The following is a 23,920-nucleotide window of genomic DNA, read 5'->3' as shown; positions in this document are numbered from 1 at the left end:
CTGTCTACAGTGTCATCCCTTCCATTCGTCTTTCATCCTTTCGGGGTGCCTCCATCTGACGGGGTGGGTGTCATTCGTTATTAGGTGGTGCAGTTTTGTTGGGAAGACATTTGTGTTGAGAGGCTGTGGGACCAGTAGGGGGTGCAGATTTATTATGGAGCTCAGACTAATATTTACGTGACCTGCCAGGACCAGAGGGGTGTAGAGACAGAGAGGGAGAGGAAGTATGGGTATGACTTGCAGCGTCTGCAGTGAGGGAATAGAGATTACGACAGAAAACACTTATCTCTTGAGACTTAAAGCAAAAAATGTCCACCTCTCCCCAGCCCCTCAACCTTCACTCATTGCCCCCCTTTGCTCTGTCATTTCCTATACGGTATATGGTTCGCAGCAGCACATTTTGACAGCCATCATAGTGGTACCCGTATAATATTGCAGCAACAACTGCAGTTCTCTTTTCCAAGTAACTCAAAAAATTTGTCCAACAGGCAACTGCTTGCCAAATCAAGTCTTTGATCTGGCAACCAGAATTTTCCTAACAATTGCCCTTTATTGTAGGGAGCAGTATTTCAGTACTCACTCACCATTGCATGTAAAACATTTCCGGTGCTTCTATATTTGCTCCTATAACTACTGACACATACAACCACATGCAGGTTGACCTCAATGAATTTTCCAGGAGTAGAAAGCCTGAGTGACCTGACACAGCACCAATTTGTCATTGCTAATTTATCTCTGGTATAACTCACTCACTGCTAGGCCAGGAGTCGAGCTTAGCGTTGAATAGCAGAATATTCTGCAGGTTGGGCTTACAGACAGCCACCGTGAGTTTTAAAGGACAAAGAGTGTCAGTGCTGAACCCGAGTCAGACATTTAGACAGTTAGTTGCAGTAAATTCTTCACCGTACAAGGTGTGGCTGCACCGTGATGAGGTTTGTATATGAGTGTGGCAGTGTGAGTGTGTTTATCTCCCTCCCTGTGTGGGAATTTACTGACACACCTCGCAAGGCACAAACAACAGTGACCTGGAAAAATTGTCGAAATTCCACCAACATACCAGGGAATCTCGGGGTTCGGGCTCACAATACACACTGACACACACACACATGCGCGCAAACACACAGACAACTAGAGACAGAGGTGTGGGAAACAGGAGAGATACAGGGTCAGGGTCAAATTGTGTAGGCCTCACAGACATAGATACCAGTGAGTGATACCAGCTGACACACACTGATGCTGACACTAACAGTGATACCATGGCTACCTGAGTGACACTGATAGATAGCGCTGAGCCAACCCAGCATGCACACACAATAAAACCAAAACTAAGCTCATCCCTGTACACATACTGCGCCCAAGGGTTGTACTCCTCAAACCTCTGTGATGAGGAAAAAATCAGTGTACCAGATGCAACTTTAAAGGGTCTAAGCAAGAAAAATTAACAAAAGGCAGTATCTCTTAAGTGGCAAATGGGTGAAAGGTGAAAGTATCCGCTGTGGCATTGATGTAAAGCAGTCTGCCACAAATCGAAAGATCGATCCCCCATGTGTGAATGTGGATTATTAATTTCTCTCAACTGACGCGCAGTTGGCATCTTGCATGGCAGCCTCTGTCATCTGTGTGTGAAAGGGGTGAATGTGTCATGGAAGGTGCTATCCAAGTACAGTCCATCTACTGGAGTGTCCACCTTTACTCAAACATGTTCACAACTGTGTGTTTATTGTTGCTTAGAGTGGAGTAGATGTGTTTACCACATGACTGGAGCCAGCGTCCCACTCCCAGTCTCCTAGACTCCTCACCTTTAATAACACAAACCACTGAAGATACACATAAATTCACTTGTACAACGAATCCCAAACTCACACCACACAAACAAACAATCTCCATGTGGAATGTGGGACACTGTCGTGTTTGTGTTTTGAGGTGCAGCTTTCTCCCATTTTAATTTTCCTTCCCGGAATATACTGTATATTCTCATAGGCACGTAGATTTATAGAAACTTGGGATTATCTTTATCTCCCTATGTATTTTTTCACAATCAGTGTGCTGATGCCTGCAGCCCAGTGCAGCAGTAACAAACCTCCACACTACCCCCGACTGGGCTTCTACCAGCACAGACAGCCGATCGAGAGCAAGGACACAGTACAGTAGCCTCAGTCGCTCAGTAAACAGTGGTAAACAGAGCAAGCGCTCGGCATGAAATGGAGGAATACTGGGCACAAAACATTTACACAGAGCTGCCACGGGAACAATATCATTTCAGTTTTACAATAAAGTGCTGGTGTAACAAAAACAACAGAAGGAAACTCATCTGTTCCTCTCTCGACTCAGAGTGACTTGTTTATGCTTTGGCCTCCCACTCTCTCTAAGGAGATAATTCAATCAAGCATAATAGAACTTTCACACAGGCTTAACCCAGCTTTAATGCTACTGCTACTAAGACACAAATGCGGAGGCTGATCTCATTTATCTAGAATTTTATTCTATTCCACATAGATAAATTAAAGGTTTTACTCTTAATATTTGTACTTTGTTCACAAAGATTTGACCTTTCATTTTAAAATCTTGAAATTTTGAAACTTCAAATTAAAGAAACAACATACGTAAAATGTAAAATGAGTAAAATCTTTTTCTATAATTGTTTTATAAGAAATTCTGCTGAATATAGTGTAACAAGCCATAAAACACTACAATAGGATGGAACAGATAAAACAATAATGAAAATACACCCCAATATCCTCACCAAAAGGAAACACATGCAATGTTAGATCTTGTCATATGTAAGACAGTAACGCAGTACCAACCATTTGCCTAATTACAGACAAAAGCTCAGGAGAGAAGGGAAGCAATCACATCACATTGCTGTCCCAATGCCTAAAGGAATTGTGGTAGTTTAATTATACCCACTGTCAGCCAGAAAGACTGGGACACACCACACCTTGTTTTGGCAATGCCATGCTGTGTCCACAACCTCCTCCAGTAACTAAAGCCAACTTCTGACAGTGTTTTGATTCACCTCACCAGAAAACTGCTCCTCTCGTGCAGAGCCTGTGGGGGCAGGCAGCAGCACCAACTTCACTGCACTAGGTTACATTATAGAATATACATCCAACACATGAACATATATGAAAACATATACACACACCTACACTGTACATGCAAAAATCCCATTTACACCAGGTACACACATACACACACAGGTTATAAAAGCATAAATCACTCATATATGTTGCAAGCAAATGTTGAGTTACTGACTGACCTGCTCCACTTTGCACATACATACTGCATACAAACACTAGCTCATCAGATGTCACCTTTATGATAGATATCATATCATATAAAGGTATAGCATGGTGGATATATGTTAAAAATGACAAAAGACACCTGGCAAATGGTTCTAATCCTGGCTCCTCAGTCAAAAAATGCCAAAAATATATGACATATACGGATTTCATGCATGTCTGTGCACATGCATAACGTGGGCGGCATGATTTTGTTCTCACTTTTCACAGAACTATGAAGATGCTCACGTCTTCATTATTGGCTTGGAGCTCCATCTCTATCAAGTTTGAACCAGGATAGTTTAGGGGAGAGTAAACAACAGTCTAATGTGTTTATCTAACACTAAAGCACACACCAACAGCTGTTTACCACACAGAGAGCCAAGCTGCATACAACAACAACAGCACGAGGAACGTCTAGTCTGATGGAGTTACACACTGCAAGGGTAGGTGATGTTGAACGGGGTATGGGTCTTGGATTGGATTGCGGAAATCTGACAAGATGACCACCCTGCACGTGAATATGCAGCTGCTGCAACGCACTCTCTCACCCTATAGTTTAGAGTCAAAGAGGGACAATGAGGGAGAGAGAAAGCTGTGTAGGCTTGAAAAGCCTCCTGCTCCTCCTGAACAAATCAATAAACATGATTCCACTTCACAACAATACAACACGTTAGACTAAACTATATCCAACTATACATGCAGGAAAATCTATAAAAACAGTAGCAGTTTCCCCTTAAATAGAGAGAAAGAGACTTAGAGGATTAGACTTTACATGAGGATGAAAACAACATAAAAGATATAACTGCAAGCAGCTATGCATCAGGTCCTTGCCCATGGAGAAACACAACACAAACACAATAGATTAAATACTGCAACTTGCCTATTTGTCCTCACACAGAAACAGAAAGGAGCATCACCACAAGCGGTCTGATGCACTTTTCATGCTAAATTGGATGGCTCTAGCATTAACTATTTATATTTGCACATCTTCACTGTCAACGTTGTTTGTGTCTTGGCCAAATGTATATATGCATCAAAATTCTGTGGAATGGAAAATGAATCCTTAATTCATGCATTCATGTGTCCAAGTCACGATATAAAAAGATTTTTAAAAGAACTAGTTCAACATTTTGGGCTATATGCATGTTGACTTTCTTTTCAAGAGTTGGATGAGAAGGTTGATACCACATTCATGTCTCTCAGCCTGTTAGCTTAGCACAAAGATTGGAAACAGAGGAGACCTAGCCTGGTCAGAAGGTAACAAAATCTGCCTACCAGCACCTCTAAAGCTCACTAATTAATTTGTTATAACTCATTTGTTTAAACCATACAAAAAGTGAAGTGTAAAACAACACGGTTTTTGAGGGTTTACTGTATGAACTATTTTTTGGGGCAGGGTGCAGAAACTCCTGCGAGTCTCAGCTGGTCTCAGCTTTGTTTTTCTGTACAGATTAAACAAACAAGATTAAATAGAATTTAATGTGCTATTTAATCTAATTTGTTTAATCGGATTAGTCTGATAGTTTTAGTGTTTGTATATGGTGTGTGTAGATAGTGCAGCTGGACATTTGCAGCGTTTCAAACATTTATTTGTGTTTGTCCTATGTGCAGACCTCACGCATTGCTGCTTACAGATCATGTAAAATATAAAGTATAATTCCAGATTGCCTTTAGTAATTCAGAGTTTTGGGGTTTGAATATAGTGTCTATAGTGGAGTTTACAAATGAAGATGAACTACTTTTGCGTTCCCTCACAATACGTTTTGTGTTCCTTTGCAAGATTTTTGCAGTCCAGTTATACTGTCAGTTTAGGGAAATGCTCTGCAAATGCTACATTAAGGATAATGTGGCATTTTACATATGCATTTATTGCTCATTACTCCTTTCAAAAAACTGAACTCTGACAGCATACAGCCAATGGCTGTGAGCACAGCTGCAGCTGCTCTGCCGGGCTTTGCTGGTTGAAGCTGTGGCTGTGAATATGGTTATTGTTTTGGCCATGGCTGCACTTGTGGTTGAATCAATTATGCTATAGATATGGCTACAGTAGATGTACGGTTTACTGCTCCTATTAACATTAGCCAAGAAAGCACTGTAAAGCCACACAAGATGTGAACCTGCAGTGGTTGTGTCAAATATGACAGATGTTACCAATATACCACAGGAGTTCAAGAATACAGTAGCTTCACTGCAACAGTCAGTAAGCATAACCATGTAATTTCACTGCATAGACACAACATCTGCATGAAGTTTGTGTTACACCCCTTAAAAACGAATGTGTCACAGTCATAATCATACCAAAGCAAAGCCATAGCTACCGCCACAATTGCTGACAGCAGCAGCCAAAGTTATATCATCCCATCCCTATAATCATAATCACAGCTGTCTATCACAATCAGCCACGGCAGCAGTCGGCTGTAATGAGCTAGGTTAAGTTGGCAAATCTGTTTAAGTCACAGATTTACTGTTGGATCATACATGATATGGTGGTTAATCAGTTTAAAGGCATTAGCTGGGATAGCTGCAAATTTCTTTGATAAGTGGACACTACAACTGTAATAGTAATAGTGTGCAAAAAACTGCAGTGATAATCAAACAGATAAAACAGTGTCTCATTATCTTAGCAACATCAAGCTCAACATCAACATCACAAAATTTATAAAAAAACAACAACATCCATCCAACACAGGTAAGAGACTTGAGTAACTACACATGGACTTTACCAGTCCATGTGTAGTTACTCTACACCAGGGTTTTTCAAAGTCAGAGACTGTGGGCCTCTCCTCAGACAAAGCTTGGGAAAAGGCGCCCCCTCATCCCCTTTTAGTTTACTTGTTTAGTTATGCTTAATTCTTGCATGCTTGTGGAGTCATGATTACAATATTTGATACCCTAGACGATCAACAATTGAGCCAAGATAGCCTAATATTGCTGTTTGACATAATTTCAGACTACACCAAATACATTAAAAAGGTCTGTCCTAAGAGATGCATTAGTCTCTGGTAAAAAGTAAAATTAACCAAAACTACTGTATCTCTGAACTCTCTTTAACTAAATCACACAGTAACTATTCTATGTGATCTCCTTTTGATAACTAATGTAATAACTAATGTAATACTTTTTTATTTCCATTCACTGAGCCTCATCTGAAATTATTTGGGGTCCCCCTGGGGAGGCCTGCCTCACACTTTAAAAAACTCTCTACACTATTACAACATTGACCAGATAGTGGTACCGTACAGCATCTGCAGATGGTCTAATGCACCACGCTGTCTTTCTGACAGTTCCCTAAGACAAATAAGTGTTTTGCTTATTGTTAATTCATTTGGATGTTTGATCTTCACTGTTGACCTTCACTACTTGAAGCAGTGCAAATATACTGAGAATAGACTAGTCAGTGACATCTTGTGTCCAGCAGTTAAAAACTTTTGAAATCAAATAAATTTTCATATTCATAGATTTTGGATTTTTCAATTACAGACAAGGCATATAACTTTTTTGTGGAAAAAACATTTTAGACACAAATAATTTCCTCAAGCTGAATATTTTCATGTCTTAAAACATGTCTAAAGGTTTGGGGTTCTCCATCAAGGTCCCTGGTTCTATTCTGGCCAGGGACCTCTGTGTCATCTCTCTCTCCCTCGTTTTCTTCCTTCTCTCCACTAATAAACAAATAAAATGACCACCCCACCCCCACACACCATGTCTGGAAGTATTTTCGGGGGCTGTTCGCCTTTATATATGATAGGACAGTTAACAGAGACAGGAAATGTGGGAGAGAGAGGGGATGACATGCAGCAAAGGGCCGTGGGTCAGACTTGAACCCAGGTTGCCATAGCAGCAAGAGATCAGGGTTAACACCTCTCTTCCTGATGGTGTCTTTACTGTCAACTCAGAATTAGCAGAATCTTTAGCGGTGGCATCAATAGTTCTGTGAACATCGTCATGAACTGTCCAATCCTCACACTCAAAATCATTACCTTGAGTCTCATGCAGCACTCTGCCAACTGTAAGGAGGATGTGTGATTGAGGGGGTCTGAGTGTGGGACTGAGCCCAGAAGAGAGAGGCCTCTCTGGAGTGAGGAGGGCAGGATGAGTGTGGTGCTCAGCCCTGTCTGGATCCAGGAGATGCAAGAAGGGATGGAGGGAGATAAGTCCACTTCAGTGAACTCAATGGGACACTTCAGTACAGGCGCAGCTCTCACCCTGAGCACTGTCTGTCTGCCTGTCATGACAAAGAGAGAAGGACTTTGATAAACTCAAATCTTCAAAAGCAAGATTCTTAATTTGATTACTTAACTAAACTAAATCCCACTGAAAAACTACTGACTTTAGTCAGTCATTACTGTCTGGCTAGTATCAAATACACAATAATGTGGTGCACACTGGTGCAATGTCAACATCTAACAAAGGTAATGTCACTGAGGCCAGTTCATCTGTGTATGTGTGTGTCTGCAGGCTGCATGCACAGTGACATAGACAGATTAGGTGTCTGAGAGGGACAGATAGCCTTACAGCCAACCTCCACTCACTCATTGAGTGAGATAAAGAGGAACATTCACACACAGACACACACATGCACACACTCCTCCACTGGCATCCAACCAATCTTGTTGAGAAATAACTCAACCCTTAACATGGACAAATAGGTGTGGATAAGGCCTGCGTTGGGTCTGCTTAAAATTGCCGATTCATCACAAATTTCAAACAAACAGATTAGAAGAAGACTGTTGTGGTATTCAAATGGACTTACAGGATTTGTCCATGTATACACTACGCTGTGCTGTGTGGGACTTGGGAGGGTATGCGAGTACGAGAGTGTGTGAGAGTGCCAAAACAGTGACAGGCCATTCTTCTACAAACAGGTTTTCAACAAGCTCTTATCTCTCTTCTGCTCTGTCCTCGCCCATTCCCTTGTTTCGTCCTCTCCTAAAAGAAATGCTCTTTGATAATCACTTCCATCACAAATATACTTGCTACATGCAGCCTATTTGAGAGAAAGGAAGTGTTATAATAGGTAAGACAGATACAAAGTAAATAGATCACATAACTGGACACAGTTAAGGTGAGTGTGTGTGTGTGTGTGTGTGTGTGTGTTTGTGTGTGTGTAGGACGGGTGGTCCTGTGTTTCCGGATGACCTCAGTGGCCCAGGCTGCCTGTCTATTAGAGCAGGGGCTATTAGACCATCAGAAAGTGGGAGCATCCCCTCTTGCCATGATGATAAGATCAAGGCATTCCGGCAGCCAGAGCAGTCATTACCCTGCTCTCTAGCCCATAATGTCCCTCCATTAAAACATCCTGTTGCCATGGAAATGCAGCTGTGGCCATTTAAGTCATTTCTTGGCCCTGCTGTCTGTCTGGGTCACACACAAACGCACAATGCATCGACATGTCGTCTGATAAACAGTTACACATGCACACTGCTATCGGGGGCACTGTCTCTCTCTCTCTCTCTCACACACACATGCAGAAACACATAAGCTCTGCTGTCTGGGTGTGATTCTGGCTCATGTGGGGTCATGGCTGCCAGCACAGAGAGATGATCCCTGAGTCACTGTCGGCGCAGCAGGACTGGTGACAGATTGTACAGTAAGACAATCTGAACGGCTGAGTCAAACAGGGATAGGCAGACAGATAAGAGGCTGACAGAAACACAAACACCAACAGACACATGAACAGCACTGACACCGATCAGGATAAACAATGTAAATAAAAAGATTCTGGGTCAAACAAACCAGACCCCCTGTTCCTCTAATCCTCATTTGGCCACTTCCAAACTTTTCATCAGTAGACACCTCCTACGCTCAGATACACACATGCACACAAACTAACCCCTTCTACACCCCAAGCAGCATAAAGATGCATCAAATCCTCTAGTGTTGCATATTGTGGCCCCATCCTCTTGCTATTTAATGTCACAACATAAAACATATCTATCCTGATTTGACAGTTTTCATGTCTTCTATTTTTCTCAGGTGCTTTTATGATGAGGTTCTGTGTTTGGTCTGACTGATTTGACTACTGACTGTATAAAACAATGACATCAGCACCTGGTGAAAGGATTAAATTTAAATCAAAACAAATCAAATTAAGGGCGCAAACAAGTTGTCTCACACATAAATTGAAAGTGTAGGCTGTGGACCTACTTACATGAATCAAACATATGACCACCAAGACTGTCTGTTTAAACCATGTGGCAGACAAAAGTTAGTTTGCGTTGCCCCCTAGTGACCAAAGTTCAAATGTAAAACAACAGCTGCCAAGTTTATATTTTAGTTTGATAACAGTTAACGTTAGACATACAACAACACTACAAAATGAAAACTAATACACCAAATTCGGAATGGTCCAACTATCTGGCACTGTCAAACTGATTTATTTGAAAGTTAAGAGTCTTTTAAGACAAGAAAAATAGTTTCAGCGATTATTTGTTAGGTCACTACGAAAACTCCCCCACGCCTGTTGAAACTTTACTTTGCTGCTTCACCTGCTGTTGCTACGATACACTCAGACTGGGAATGTGTATACTTTCAAATCATTCTTTAACTTAATTTTAAATTCACTTTGTCAGACTAGTTTCACATGCGGCACCAGTTGTCTGTCTATAAAGTAAGTTACTAACTCGCTAAATAGTAAATTGTTGTGGTCGAGATGAAGGTTAGCAGGGGCTGTTTTAGGGCTAGTTAGCAAACATGCTATCTATTTACAACTATTAACGAAATGTTACACTTAACGTTAAACTGTTGAAAATAAGTAAAATCACAGACTGAACTGGGCAGTTAGCGTTATACTTAATGTACCGGTGCAACCCGTTAGTTTATGTTGCTAACACAGTTATTCAAATTAAGCAAAACCTTAATTTTCTTGCCTCATACTAGGTGCCGAGCTCAAATGCCGCTCCATTTAACTTAGTTTAAGTTAAATGTTTAAGTTTAAGTTTATCTCCATTTAAGTTAACCTAGCACAAGCTTTCTTCTGTCACTGCCACATTGCAGATAAATGTAAGTTAGCCCTATATTTATATTTACTATATATATATATATGTAACCTTAATATATAACATAAACAACAACTTAACATTGAATTATACAGTGGGTCATGAAATAGAAATGGGTGTAACATTATAGCTAAAGGTAACTTAATGCTTTAACCAATTTAATTCTATTATGATTAGTAACGTTCATTTTGTATTATTTTATGGAACTGTACTGAGGTCAGCAGGGTCAGAGAAACCTATGCAATAACTGGACAAAATGTATTTTTGGGACAAGTGGCTGCTTGCAGTAGGTAATTAGAGCTCAGCCTGCTGCATCAGCGATACGTAAGTTCTGTCTTAAGTTAGGGTGCAAAGTCCACATTAAACAACAAGTTGAAACTAGTTAGTTTGAGCTGTGTCGAAGTTTGGTTGCACCACCGAGACGTAAGGTTCATCTTTGCTACTCTGGCGTAAAGTCCATACTATTTTTTATTTTTGTTACTTTTTAAATTTAATTGAAAATCAGTTTACAAACATTCAGACATTCCAGCTTATAAACACATAATAGTACAATATATATATAAATTAATAATAAACTTAAATAACAAATACATTAACAGAAAATAAAGGAAATACAAAACAAGACAAACTAAGAGAGATGTGTAAGTAAGTAGGTGACAGACTTAACATGTGGTGACATAAGATATGTTTTAGGTTATTGAAATACTTTAAAACATGGGGTAGACTTAGAGCACTTAGCTTTATGAATATGAAACTTCCCCAACAAAATAAAGATTTACAATGGTACATAAGTTCTTATCTTTAGATTCAAAGTAGGTAATGACATTTTTCCTTTCAACTGTGATTGCATGTGTTGTTTTAGAATATATGTAATTCTCATTTTATTACGGTTTTGTTGTCTGAGTCTCTCTCTCTCTTTCAACGTTTTGCAATACTAAAGAGGCTAACGGCTAAAAATAGCAACAAAACACCAACAAAAAGGTACGTAAACAAGGACAAAGAATTATGATTAGGTGATAACTATGAAACCTTAATCTAAAGATAGTCCAACAGTGACATCGGGTGGTAAGACCGTTTACTACAACATAGGTGTAATTTAACACTACCCGTTACGTTACCCGTAACGAATAGTACCGTATAACGGGCATATGAAATTGTAACTGCTATGGTAGTCAATAAATCACAAACTCCGCATCAGACATAATTAAACGGTAGAAACGCGGACAGAAATCAACGCAAAGGTGGTGCTGAAAAGTTAGGGGAGAAACAATAAAGTTCGCTCGGGGCAGGTGCAACAAAGTGCCTCAATATTACAGACTTTTCTTTTGTGCTGCTGTTACTTACAGCCTACCTAAAGTAGTGAGGACGCCTGCAGCAGTGTGCAGGCCTAACTTGTTACAAGTAACGCAAATTTGTTAAATAAATAAATAAAATAAAATAAGTCATTGCCTTTTCATGTTCCTTTATTATTTATATTTTTACGTTTTACTTCAGTATTTTCTTTGGGACATTAATCTACTTTTAATTTCGCTACATTTTCCATTCATAGTATTTTGCTCGACTATTTTATGGAGGACTTTACACCTTTTAAGGGCTAGGTGTAAGATTTAAGTTGTAACTTGTGTCTACGTTGGTATTTCAGCTGGTGAAACCTTTAAAACGTTAGTAGCACGTAAACTCCGACTTAAGTTAGAAATTACGTTCAAACTAGGCTAGTTTGAATTTACACGTAGCCTAGTTGGTGCAACCCAGTGCAGGCCATGTATTTTGGGGTTCTCCAGGTTTGAAGGGATTTTGTTATAATCATAACTTATAGTACACATACTGCAGACAGTGGGTTTATGATCCTTTCTGGTCCTTTTTTTCCCAGGTCCATCTGGGCCAAATGAGCTTAGTCCACCAGCAGCAACATCAGCTGCCATCTGTATGGTCTGTTCAGAAAACAGGACCAGGAAACTATGGTTGCCTGAATGGGCCACAAAATACATGGGATGCCGAAGCACAGATTGCTCAGCAGGCCCACCAAAAGATTCAAGCCCATCTGAAAAGGGCAAAATTATTTCAGCGATACAGGTAAGAAAGCCTTCAATTATAATTCTAAAGCTCAGTAGATTCAAATTTGTAATTACTGATACTTAAAGGTACCATACTATTGGTATTCATGTTTTACAACTTTTTATTAATATTATATGACTAAAGTTATGAATAATTAATAAATGTAAGTTGTTTTTTTAGACATTGTCTAAATGTCTAAAAAAATGACAATCATTTAGACAAGTGGCCTGTTGACCCATTTCTTCCTTCTTCTCCCCTATCTGGAAGCACCTTTACTGATTGTTATAATGCAGATATGACTTAGTTATTTATGTAAATGTTATTTTGTTCCGATTCATACAGTGTCCACTAAAAACTTAGTACCTGGTCTATCTGCTCCCAAACTGGGATTTTTACTGTGACATCTACATGAATCTGGCAAAGCCCTCAAACCCAACCTTCCTATGATGGGGTTAAGGGCTTTAAAGACAGGTGCCACCCTGAATCGTTGCTTTAAAAACCTTCATTGTGCATCTGCTTGTCTTCTGTGCTTGCCAACGTTTACACTGACTCTACCTTTGCAGCCTGTATTTCTTTAGCTGATCTTGGTTTATGCAGGAGGGATAGTGGCCGTACATCCTAATTTCTGAAGTGTAAGTAAAGCTTTGCAACAGAAGTACTGTATGTGTTTGGCGGTCCACTTTATTTATGATATAATTTAAAACAAGTCTTGTTGTATTTCTTGTCATCCACCATAACAGGGCTCACCTAATCGCCTATCACTGTGTACAAAAACAAGGTGAGACTTTAAGGACTAGTAAGCTGTGCTTTTTAGTGAATAAGTTGAGGAACCTGTGAGATTATAAATTAATAATTTTAATAATATTATCATTTTAAACATTTGTATTAAAATCGGGATATGTGATTCTGGAGAAATCCAGTATCATGACAAATATGATACAGAGTAATAGAGTAATAGTCACACTGCAAGTAAAATAATTGATTTTTAGAAAGAGAGGTAACTTAAACTCTGGTTCAGTTACCATGCTGGCAGGTTGTCTTCAACAAACTCTGAGTTTATCTATGTCTCCTCCATCTTACAGAGCCAGACACGCTGTTTCATTTCCTCATTGATTCAGTCTGTATCAAAGCACATTTGTTAACAGAGGTTTATGTCAGGTGTATGTCAGAATCAAATTTTTGGTCGGATATTATTTTGTTACTCAGGACTTATTTTGATAACACTGTGCACACAGGACAGCTGTCTGTCCATTGAGGAATTCCACCAAAACGTTTATTGCACATAATGTGGAATACTCAGTTTTCTTGTAATATTGGAGAATATTTTTGAGAAGCAGGATTGTGGTGCAGCTACAGAATGTAGTTAGAAAGTGATTTTTTTTATAAATAGGCTGTGTATAGTCAGACCATGTTTTAACAGGATTTCTTTGACTTTTTTTAAATTTACTACATTTGTTGAAGTATCTGAAGTAAAGCCAATGAATCCTGTTCAGCCAAAAGATGTCTGGAATTTAAAACCTGCTTAAAACCTTTTCAAGTGCAATTCACCAAACCCAATATAATTGGATTACATTGTGAGACAATCATGTCTCTATGTCTATTTATAGCCTATAATCAACTATTTTTTTTTATCTTAAGTTGCTGGCCCCTGTGTTTTGTCCCTGTCAGATTAAAGCTGAAAGATATTTAATATGTAATGTAGGCTACAGCCTAATACCAATACACATTATTTCAGTTACAGTATCAGATTCCACCACTTTATCATCCATTAGGAATTCTAAGTCTGGTAAAGGATTAGTAATGAATAACTCTTTGAATAAATGAATAATGAATGAATAAATCTTTATTGACACTTTTCCCTGCTCTGACTCACGTATTAATATCTCTAAGCCACTAGATTACAATGGAGGCTCTGCCTTTTTATTTACTTGTTGCCATGGTGAATCATAGCATCAGAGCTCAACTGATGATGGCTTTCTTTCATTCACCACACACAAGCGTAACTCAGAGTTGACTCAGAGTTCAGGGTTAGGCTCAGAGTTTGTTGAACCCGCTTTCTGAAATAGGACCCAGCTCCAGACAGCAATACTTACAAGTTATTTAACATTAGCTGAAACACAAATCATGGCTTGAATAGTGTTGTGTGGGTCGGTCTGAGCCAGAGATGCTCACAAGTCAAGTCTCAAGTCACTCGTGGTTATAATGAATGTTGTATCAGCTGCTGCGTTCAATCCAGGCTGCTTATAAAACTGCATAGCTATAAGGAATTCTGTAACTGTAACCTGTTTTTTAGCACAACCACGTAATGTCCAATGCAATCAATGACAGTTTATTAACTACTGTAAACACACCCACCAGACTCTCAAACCAGTGTAGGCCTAATGTTAACTAAATAAAACTGTAACGTTACATGAGTAACAATGAACCTGTAACCTGTTTGCAGCCAACGGTAATAATTGATTAATTATTTATGGTAGTGTTAATGTTATGGGATTGCGTGGTGTGTGGACAGAGAGGACCCAAATGCAGCACTCTGAGGGAAGGAGGTTTATTGAGGGAAAAAGGGAGAGAGGGACTGGAGTGGAGGGAGAGGAGGACGTCGGGGAAGCACAGGCACGGGGAACCAAGGAGACAGGGGACCAGGGAGCCGGGGGACACAGGGGCCGAGGAAGCGAGGAGAGGCAGGGGAACTGGGAGGACGCCGTGAGGGAAGTTCGAGGAGGAGTGGGCCAGTGGATGAGCCCAGCCGAACGGAGGACGAGGGTGAGTGTACCTGGGAGGAAAAACATACAGAGAGACAAGGTTAGGGAAGACAGCGACAAGGCACAGGGTAAGTGTGAAAAAACAAGAAACATGAAAGCCTGAATGTGGGGGTGGCACCGGGTATGGAGCAACGACGATCAAGCGAGGATGGTGTGGAGAACCGGGGTTGAAATACAGGCAGTCATGAGGTGATTATTGGCAGGTGTGGCAGGCTGACGAGGTGGCTGATGGGATGCAGGTGCAGGTAGTTGGCTGGGCTCAGGAGCCGAGGGAGAGAGAGCACACAGGGGAGAAAACACAGGGAGGCAGGCAGAGAACAGAAAACCAAGGAAAAAAGCAGAAACACTGATAAAAAGGAGAAAAACCAGGACACTCACCGTCAGCCGGGCTGCCACCACAACAGTTAATTTTGCTGTACAGTATTACTTGTGAAATTATCCAATACAGTACTGTTTTAGTGATTTATTACACATTTGAGAATCTGTTGGTTTAAATCTCTGATGGCCTTTTTGAGACCGAAATCAAATTTACAGAAAATACCATGAAAGGTTGAATGTGAAAGACTTCCCAAATGACAATGGCAGATTGCAACATGTACTAGTCACTAGTATTATTAGTCATCTAAATTATTACTGTCCTGTATTACTGTCTTTGTTTTTCTTCTCCAGTGTTAAATTGATGTGGCTTATGACTGTGATGCCTTTGCAGTATTATGCGATGCCCAGCAATATAAAAGACCTCAGGAAGTCAGAGAAGTATTATTGTATTTTCACAAATTTAATGTATTGTATTAAGGTAAACCAGTTCATCATGGCATATTGAAAATGTTGAGCTTGATTACTAACCAAACCCATGTCGGGTCAATGAATTACATTAAAATGTGTTTATTTATATTTCAAGTAAAGGAAAATGAGTATTGTTGAATTATAACTCACCTTTGTAATAGTCTAACTCCACACAAGCAGTGGGTGAAAATACTATGTCTCAAGCTAAATGGGCATGCTGTCTTAACTGACACAATGGCACACTACTGTGATAGCAAATAAAGAAATTCAAACCAGTTTTCTAAATGATTCACCGAAGCAGTATTCCTCTAGTGATTACCTACATGAACATTTTTATTCTACACAACTGTTTGCATTGTGACAGATAACATTTTTGCACTGAAAAAGGTCAGTATGTTAAGGGGAATAGTAATAGTAATTGTAGTGAATATGCAAGGTTATAAACTGTATGGAGAAAGAGATTAAAGACCCCTAGGCTCCAGGCCTAATCAAGGTATAGTAATACAATTTAAAAAAAAGCATTTTCCACAACTTTATACTGTATATAAAAAATTCTTACATTGACCATTTGAATTTAAGTTTAAACGAATAGTCTGTGATTTCTGTGAGATAGTGGTTGCTCCTCCATTTGGTTTGTTCAGCTGCTTACTGTTTACTGACTTTAACACACCTATCAATTAGACAATTTTAGTTTTGTGACCAGATACCATTATTATACCAAAAGAACACTGACTAACAATGACTATCATTTTAATTTGATTAATAAGGCTTGTATTACTAGTTTTAGTTTTATCTCTTTAGGATCCTGCAGACAAGCCCTCTGAAATGGAAGAACTACTCCTGGAGGTTCCACTTGCTGCTTCATTTCAAGGCGCTCCAGCTGAAGACAGAGAGTGAGAAATACATCCAGAATGCTGTGCCCTCGTTCTGAAACAATAGCAACACAAACCATCTCATTCTGCAGGTTATGAGCCTCACACACAATAAGACATAGAGACTGACAACTGCTGTTGCTTTGGCCAGAACTTTCACCTCAACAATTCAGAATGAAACAGTTCAGATTGTTTAAGGGGGCTTTCACAACTGAGAGTCCGCACCGTACCAAAGTTCATGTGTTTTGATTAATTTTGTTACATTCGGTTAGTTTTGCTTTGGTTTCACACTGCAGCTATGCGAGCGCACTAAAGGGACAGACTTGAGTCCTGTTGTCATCATATATTTGGGCTGCGTCTCCCAATACTTGACATTGATTGGTTTGTAAAGAGTTCCGCTGGTAGCTTTAACAAGAATAAATGAATGAGGGATGAACAGATAGATGCATATCGTTGCCACTATATTGTTATTATTATGGCATTACTTCCTGCAGCACCAACTGTACTCGAGGCTAGTTCAAATTTGACAAATAACTGTCCTCGTTGTGTGAACATGATATCTTCGTCGGCAGGAAAGGAGTAGAAGACTTCAAGCAATCCTTCTGCACCTCCATTTGAAGACAGACCAAAGAGGTTGTCCCATAGTGTCATTTGTTTCAAAAGATGAGCTGCCACAGGAGATTTATAATTGTGTCCATTTTTCAGTGCATTTCTCCTTCCTTTTGTTTATTTCCAGTTTACAAGGGAACCGCCAAAAATTCTATATATATTCTGAAAGTGTGGACCATCCAGAAAATGCTTTCACTCTAGAAATGAACCGAAATGTTGTTCAATTTGATCCCGAGACCTCTTTTCGTCGGATCAAATTTCGTCTCTTTGGTCCTCACCGTGGTCCGGGGGAGGTTTCACACCTGTAATTTTGGTTCGGATCAAAATGAAAAGTCCGAAAGTCCAGACCTAACAAGGTAGGTGTGAAAACCTTCTCGGTCTCAGGGGTTGACTGTCTGACCCACTTTCCAATAATTAAGCAACAACAAATAGTAGAAAAGAGGCTGCTTTCCTGTGACAAAAGGCTTGACTGAAACAATATCTGGGCTGTTGACTCTGGGAAATGTAGGGAAGAGGAAGGTATGGATACCAACAACACCCGTGATCACTACGTCTCTTCAAAGGCATCATTGGAAAGGGGGGAGTAATAGCCCTATAATTTCTAGTAATGTATAGAAAGGGCACTAAAATGCTTCTTGGTTTCAGTGTTGTTTTGTGTTAGCTATGTTTTTTTTTTTTACATAGTGCTAACAGGTTGAATTTGTTAAGTTCAGTCCATAATATAATAATAATTTGAATGCAGGTTCCTGAGTAACTTCAAGGAAGGCATGAGGTTCAGTGTTAACTTCACTATCAATCGTTTGCCTCTGCGCTGCTGCTCTATGCTGTCCCCGTTCCTTTTGTCACATCAGACCGTAAAGTTCAGTTTTCCCTGTGCATGTAAATATACCTACATGTTAACACTGACATCATAACTGTGACTCAGCTCTGATTTCACCACTGTGCACCTCTGTCTCTTTGTAATTAGGCTGGTATAGCTTGAGAGCAACCCTGAGCAGTATATGGCCATTCAACACATTGTAGCTGCTACAGCAAAATCTGCTCTTTATCTGGTATTTGGTCCACTTGGCACAGGTACTATAAATGAATGTGTGTGTGAATGTCCCCTAAAGCTTAAGTATTTATTTTATTTACATTTAGAACAATGTGTTTTTACACGTATTGGTCAGGCAAAACAGTGACTTTGGTGGAAGCCATCAAGCAGATAAGGAAAACGAAGGTTTCATGCAACATCCTGGCTTTACTCTATATATGCTTTACTCTGTCTATGTTTTACTCTATATATGCTTCTTCTCAGAAGAATTATAAGGAACCATGCCATAAACTTTCATTGCTATGCTGATGAGACTCAGCTACAGTTGAGCATCCCAATTGAGCATCTCTGGAGAGACCTGAAAATGGCTGTCCACCAACGTTTACCATCCAACCTGACAGAACTGGAGAGGATCTGCAAGGAGGAATGGCAGAGGATACCCAAATCCAGATGTGAAAAACTTGTTGCATCTTTCCCAAAACGACTCATGGCTGTATTAGATCAAAAGGGTGCTTCTACTAAATACTGAGCAAAGGGTCTGAATACTTATGACCATGTGATATTTCAGTTTTTCTTTTTTAATAAATTTGCAAAAATTTCTACATTTCTGTTTTTTTCTGTCAAGATGGGGTGCTGAGTGTACATTACTGAGAAATAAAATGAACTTTTTTGATTTTTGGAAAATGGCTGCAATGAAACAAAGAGTGAAAAATTTAAAGGGGTCTGAATACTTTCCGTACCCACTGTATATCTAGCAATCAGGCCGGATGATTCAAATCAGTTAGCCAAACTTCAAGTGTGCATATACAAGATGTCAAAGCCTGGATGACCTGTAATTTCCTCATGCTAAACTCACACAAAACTGAAGTTATTTTACTTGGGCCCAAACACCTTCGAGATATATTGTACAACAACATTGTTACTATGGAATGCATCTCCCTGGCCCCCAGTACCACCGTGAGGAACCTGGGAGTTATTTTCGATCAGGAAATGTCCTTCAATCTGCATGTTGTGCAAATTTCAAGAACTGCCTACTTTCATTTACATAACATTGCTAAAATCAGGAACATCGTGTCTCAAAACGCTGCAGAAAAACTGGTCCACGCTTTCATTACTTCCAGGCTTGACTATTGTAATTCTTTACTAGCGGGCACCACAATGAAGTCTCTAAAGCCACTCCAGCTGATCCAGAATGCAGTTGCGCATGTTCTGTCTAGAGTCAAGATTAGAGAGCATATTTCTCCAGTTCTAGCCTCCCTTCACTGGCTCCCTGTGAAATACAGAATAGATTTTAAAATTGTTCTACTTACCTACAAAGCCTTAAATGGCCAGGCACCATTGTACCACAAAGAACTCCTGATACCTTACTGCCCCAATAGAGCACTGTGCTCTCAAAATGCAGGGCTGCTTGTGGTGCCTAATGTAACTAAGGTTAGAGTGGGACAAAGAGCATTTAGTTATCAAGCACCTCTACTATGGAACCAGGTTCCAATTTGGGTGTGGGAGTCAGATAACATCACCACCTTTAAGGCTAGACTTAAGACTTTTCTGTTTAATAAAGCTTTTAATTAGGACAGGGTTGAGCAAACTTTAAATTATTATTAAATTGTATTGTTTCAAATCATTTTATTTAGTTGATTTTATTCTGGTTGTATTTTATTACGTGTTTTATTACATGCATTCTGTGTTTTATGGTTAATTTTATTTAATTTCAATGCATTTTGTAAAGTATTATATATAGCACCAGCACCATTGCTCTAAAAGTTGCTCCATGTATCATCAGCTTTAAAGTGCTATGTTTTCTATTAGATTGCCTGTTTGAGTATCTCATATCATATATCACAAAGGAGTAATGTTAAACTGGGCTGTAGAGATCATCAAGACTTTCATTTTGTTAAGACTAAAGGGAACTAGTTTGTTTCAAAAAAATAAGGTGTAGCAGATCAACTACTTTAATATTAAATAATTACACTCATTCAATGGGGCACACCCTGGAAACAGGGAAAACAAATACACCAAATGAATTAATAACACAATCATTAAATGATTTTAAAGTCTCTTAACAAGGATTTTGTTATTTTTGATGGACTAACAGTTGTCTTCTGCTTCATAGAAAACACACAGACAACTTCTTACTGATTAAATGAGGACATTTATTTATAGGAGGTGTAGGCCTGTGACTTAGGCTTCGTCCTATAGAAGCCCAGCTGCAGGTTATACTCCCAGGTGACTCTGGGAAAGCAGTTTGTGGGTCACCCAGTGGATGAGGTTTCAAGCTGGCCTGGCAGTCTTGTTTCACAGCCAACAGCAGAACTCAAGGGGTTTGAGGGCCAGCCTGAAAGCACAGTAACGATAACAATGCTCTTATCAGCTAGCAAAACAGGTGGAGTTTTGGGTGTGTAGGAAGGTTTTCGTGCTGAAACTTTTGTTCCTTTGTTGTATTCAATTCAATTTTATTTATAAATTTAGAAACCTCGAGCAGAACTATGGCTAATAAGATAATAATAACAATAGGACTAGCAAAGGGTGTCCAGCAGGAACATGGGGGTAGCAGGTGACTCGCAACCGCAGATCCAACTCCAGCTGCTCCACAGCTTCTAAGGGACTCGTGGAACTACTAAAATGGCTCTTCTTTTTTCTGACTGATTGAAGTTGTTGTAAGCACAAGAATCACGTGCTCAAACATAACTATGGCCATGCAATCATGATCGAGATGGCATAGTGGGGGTATAAAACATGTGGAGAAAAAAATTATTCAGTCAACAAATTTTTCAGCAGATCACTTGTTACTACTAAAAGTGACATAAGGTTAAATAACACAGTTTGGTTAGATGTCGCATAGCAACAATTTTACCCACATTCTTCACAACAATTAGCTATTAGCTATTGTGTCCGGTTGTCACTAGATGGCAATGTTGTTACATGGTGAACAAGAGCTTAACTCCCTCAGGGTATGGACATCAACAATCATTAATCATCACAAAAACATATGCTGAGTCAGATTATCTTAATAATGACCTTAATGTATGCTTAATTTAATCTTAATTCAAATTTAGGCTGGAAAAAAAGAATATCACAGTGCTATTTCTCAGGAATGTGCATAGTTTATGACAGGAATCTGGCAGGCTTATCTCAGGTTGACAGGGGGTGAAGAGAAAGAGAAAAAGAGTGTGTGTGTGTGTTCAGTCTCTTCCGTTGACTTGATCCCTTGCTAAAATAATCAAAAGAGACATTTTATTGTCTTCACATCAGATTGTGACATCGTTAAGACGTATATTTTCTCAGAGGTGAATAGTTCTTGTCTGGCAAGTATCCAAATTGGCACCTTTACTGTTTGAGAGGAGAGAAAGCCAGCCCACTCATAGAATTCCACAGGTTCATAAACATTGCTGCGGAGAGTTTGTGAATGTTTGGGAGACGTTCATCCATTGTTATCACTACAACAGACACTACACTACATTTTAAGCCAACCCGCAGGCTGTTTTTAGACCTCTGAAACACAGCCCACATCTTTTTAGAAATTCAAATTAATAATGCAATTCAAAATGATTATCAGGTTTCTGGAAACAATTTCAAAGGTAAGAGCTATGTTTTTATGGTAACAATCCGTGATACCTGCTGACAACTGACAGCGGAAAACCTTGACTGACTTTATGATTTGCTAGGAAATGTCACAAGAACCTGCTGTAGGAACCCAACAACAGTCAAAGTTTCATTTTCAGTTACCATTCCACTTCCTGGAACAATGAGATGACTCATCAAACTGTAGTTGAGTGACTAACTATTTGGTTAACAAACTCATCTTTTTATCTACCCAAATAATTGTTGCAATGAGAGGTATGAGCATGAGCCTACTAAGAAATGGGGGCTGCCTGTCAGACAATAAATCTGCAAGTATTAGAACTGTCTTGGTACAAAGCCTATTAATAAATAATTTCCCTGGGAAATGTGAGGGCGAGTGATAGCCAGAGCCCATTGCCCTGAGATTTGCAACATTACTGGCTGGCCTGCACCACCATCCAGGTAGAGCGCTGCATCAGCCCCTGAGGGCTGTGCAAGGGGAAACTAGAACCCGCCCCCGAAAACCATGTGTACAACTTGAAAAAAGATTTACACAACTGCTGCTGGACCCTGATTGTCTGTCAGATGACCTGGATAACCTCTCATCCTCACACAGCAGGGTAAGGACTGAGAGCAATTCTGAAAGAAAAAGGCTACAGGGAAAGCTAATGACAGGGCCTCTGATTGTGGGGGATTTTGCTTTTAAATACATAACATGAGCAATTAGGACACCAAAAATACAGCTTTCCCAAGGATATCGTCTGTGAACTAATCACACATATTCTGGCTACAATCTACTTTGCTTCCTGCATCACCCACCTGTTGCCTCCTGCTAAGGTCAAGAGACAAGACGAATCAAAACAACCACAAGACATAACACAACACGCCAGAAATCTTGAAAAATCAGCTGACCATCACCTTAAGAATATATCAAGAGTGCAGACCTCTGAGATTGTCTGGGAAAGATCTTTTTGTCCCCAGAGTCAAAACTAAACAGGGAGAAGCAGCATTCAGTTTTTATCCACCACATACAGTATAAGAACAAACTCCCACTAAACATGAGGTCTGCGCCAAGTTTCAGTTCTTTTCAATCAGGGCTTAAGATGTTTCTATATGCCACTGCCTTTATATTAAATTATGTTTAAGATTATGTATTCATATCTTGATATATTCACTGCACTGTAATTACACAGTCATTTTTATTCTCCTGTTCTAGCTGATTTTTATTTTCTAGCTAGGGATAGATGTCAGCAAGTATTTATTTAAAGAGTTTTACACTTTAAAAGTTGTTTCTAACATCCTTTATGATCTGTTGGCTTGACAATCTCAGACTTAATAACAAAAAACAACTTGGGGAAAAGTGTGAAACTCAAACTCACACAAAGTCATTGATAATCCGGTGCACACCAGATACTATCTCGTCAGCACCAGATAATATCTTGACTTCCTGAACCCTGTGTAAAGGGTGAAGTCCAGTAAGACACTCCTAAGTGAATGCACTCTTTAAGGAATGACTTCAAGATGCTTTCATCAGGGTGGAGCTTTTACCTCCCCAGAGGTAGCACTGATACCAAACTCTTCTGAACTTGTGTCACTTCTCACACAATCTGCCCCAAGTTATTACAGAGTCTGTTAGCATTCAGAAATTGAAGCTATATGATTTTAGACAAGGTCCCATTACTGCTTACATTATTGTGAAAGCACTGGGAACATTTCCAAACGACTTGCTCTTTTGATAGGCCACACTCATTCTTTACTAGCCAGTGAATTTACTTTTGACAAAATGTTTAGTTAACATATAGCTTATTTAACGTGCATGCAATCTTATGCACATGTTTTGAATGAGTAAAAAAATATGTTAAAAAGGTGCTGTTTCTATGCATACTAAACTAGGCTTATTTAAATTTGAAAGGTTGAATCATAACCAAAGCTACACAACAGTGGTGATGAATTCCCTTAT

General features: G+C 39.5%; 1 protein-coding gene across 7 annotated transcripts in view; it reads left to right on the top strand.

Moving 5' to 3' along the window:
* Positions 1–9,745: 9,745 nt before the first annotated feature.
* Positions 9,746–23,920, top strand: part of LOC123974964 (putative helicase mov-10-B.2) — a 29,431-nt gene continuing 15,256 nt past the window's right edge. The window contains exons 1-6 of one of the 7 annotated variants that reach the window (XM_046056026.1): positions 9,746–9,894; positions 12,153–12,355; positions 12,901–12,969; positions 13,078–13,115; positions 15,809–15,846; positions 16,687–16,778. In XM_046056026.1, the coding sequence (XP_045911982.1) occupies positions 16,711–16,778 (68 nt within the window). In that variant the 5' untranslated portion in view covers positions 9,746–9,894; positions 12,153–12,355; positions 12,901–12,969; ... (1 more) ...; positions 15,809–15,846; positions 16,687–16,710. Of the gene's footprint in view, positions 9,895–10,001; positions 10,287–12,152; positions 12,356–12,900; positions 12,970–13,077; positions 13,116–15,768; positions 15,856–16,686; positions 16,850–23,920 lie in introns of those variants that run through there. The other 6 variants (XM_046056025.1, XM_046056022.1, XM_046056028.1 and 3 more) reach the window with 6 other exon arrangements.

Source organism: Micropterus dolomieu, linkage group LG08, assembly GCF_021292245.1.
Source record: "Micropterus dolomieu isolate WLL.071019.BEF.003 ecotype Adirondacks linkage group LG08, ASM2129224v1, whole genome shotgun sequence".
Taxonomy (NCBI): Eukaryota; Metazoa; Chordata; class Actinopteri; order Centrarchiformes; family Centrarchidae; genus Micropterus; species Micropterus dolomieu.
This window is presented reverse-complemented; position numbering and strand designations above follow the sequence as displayed.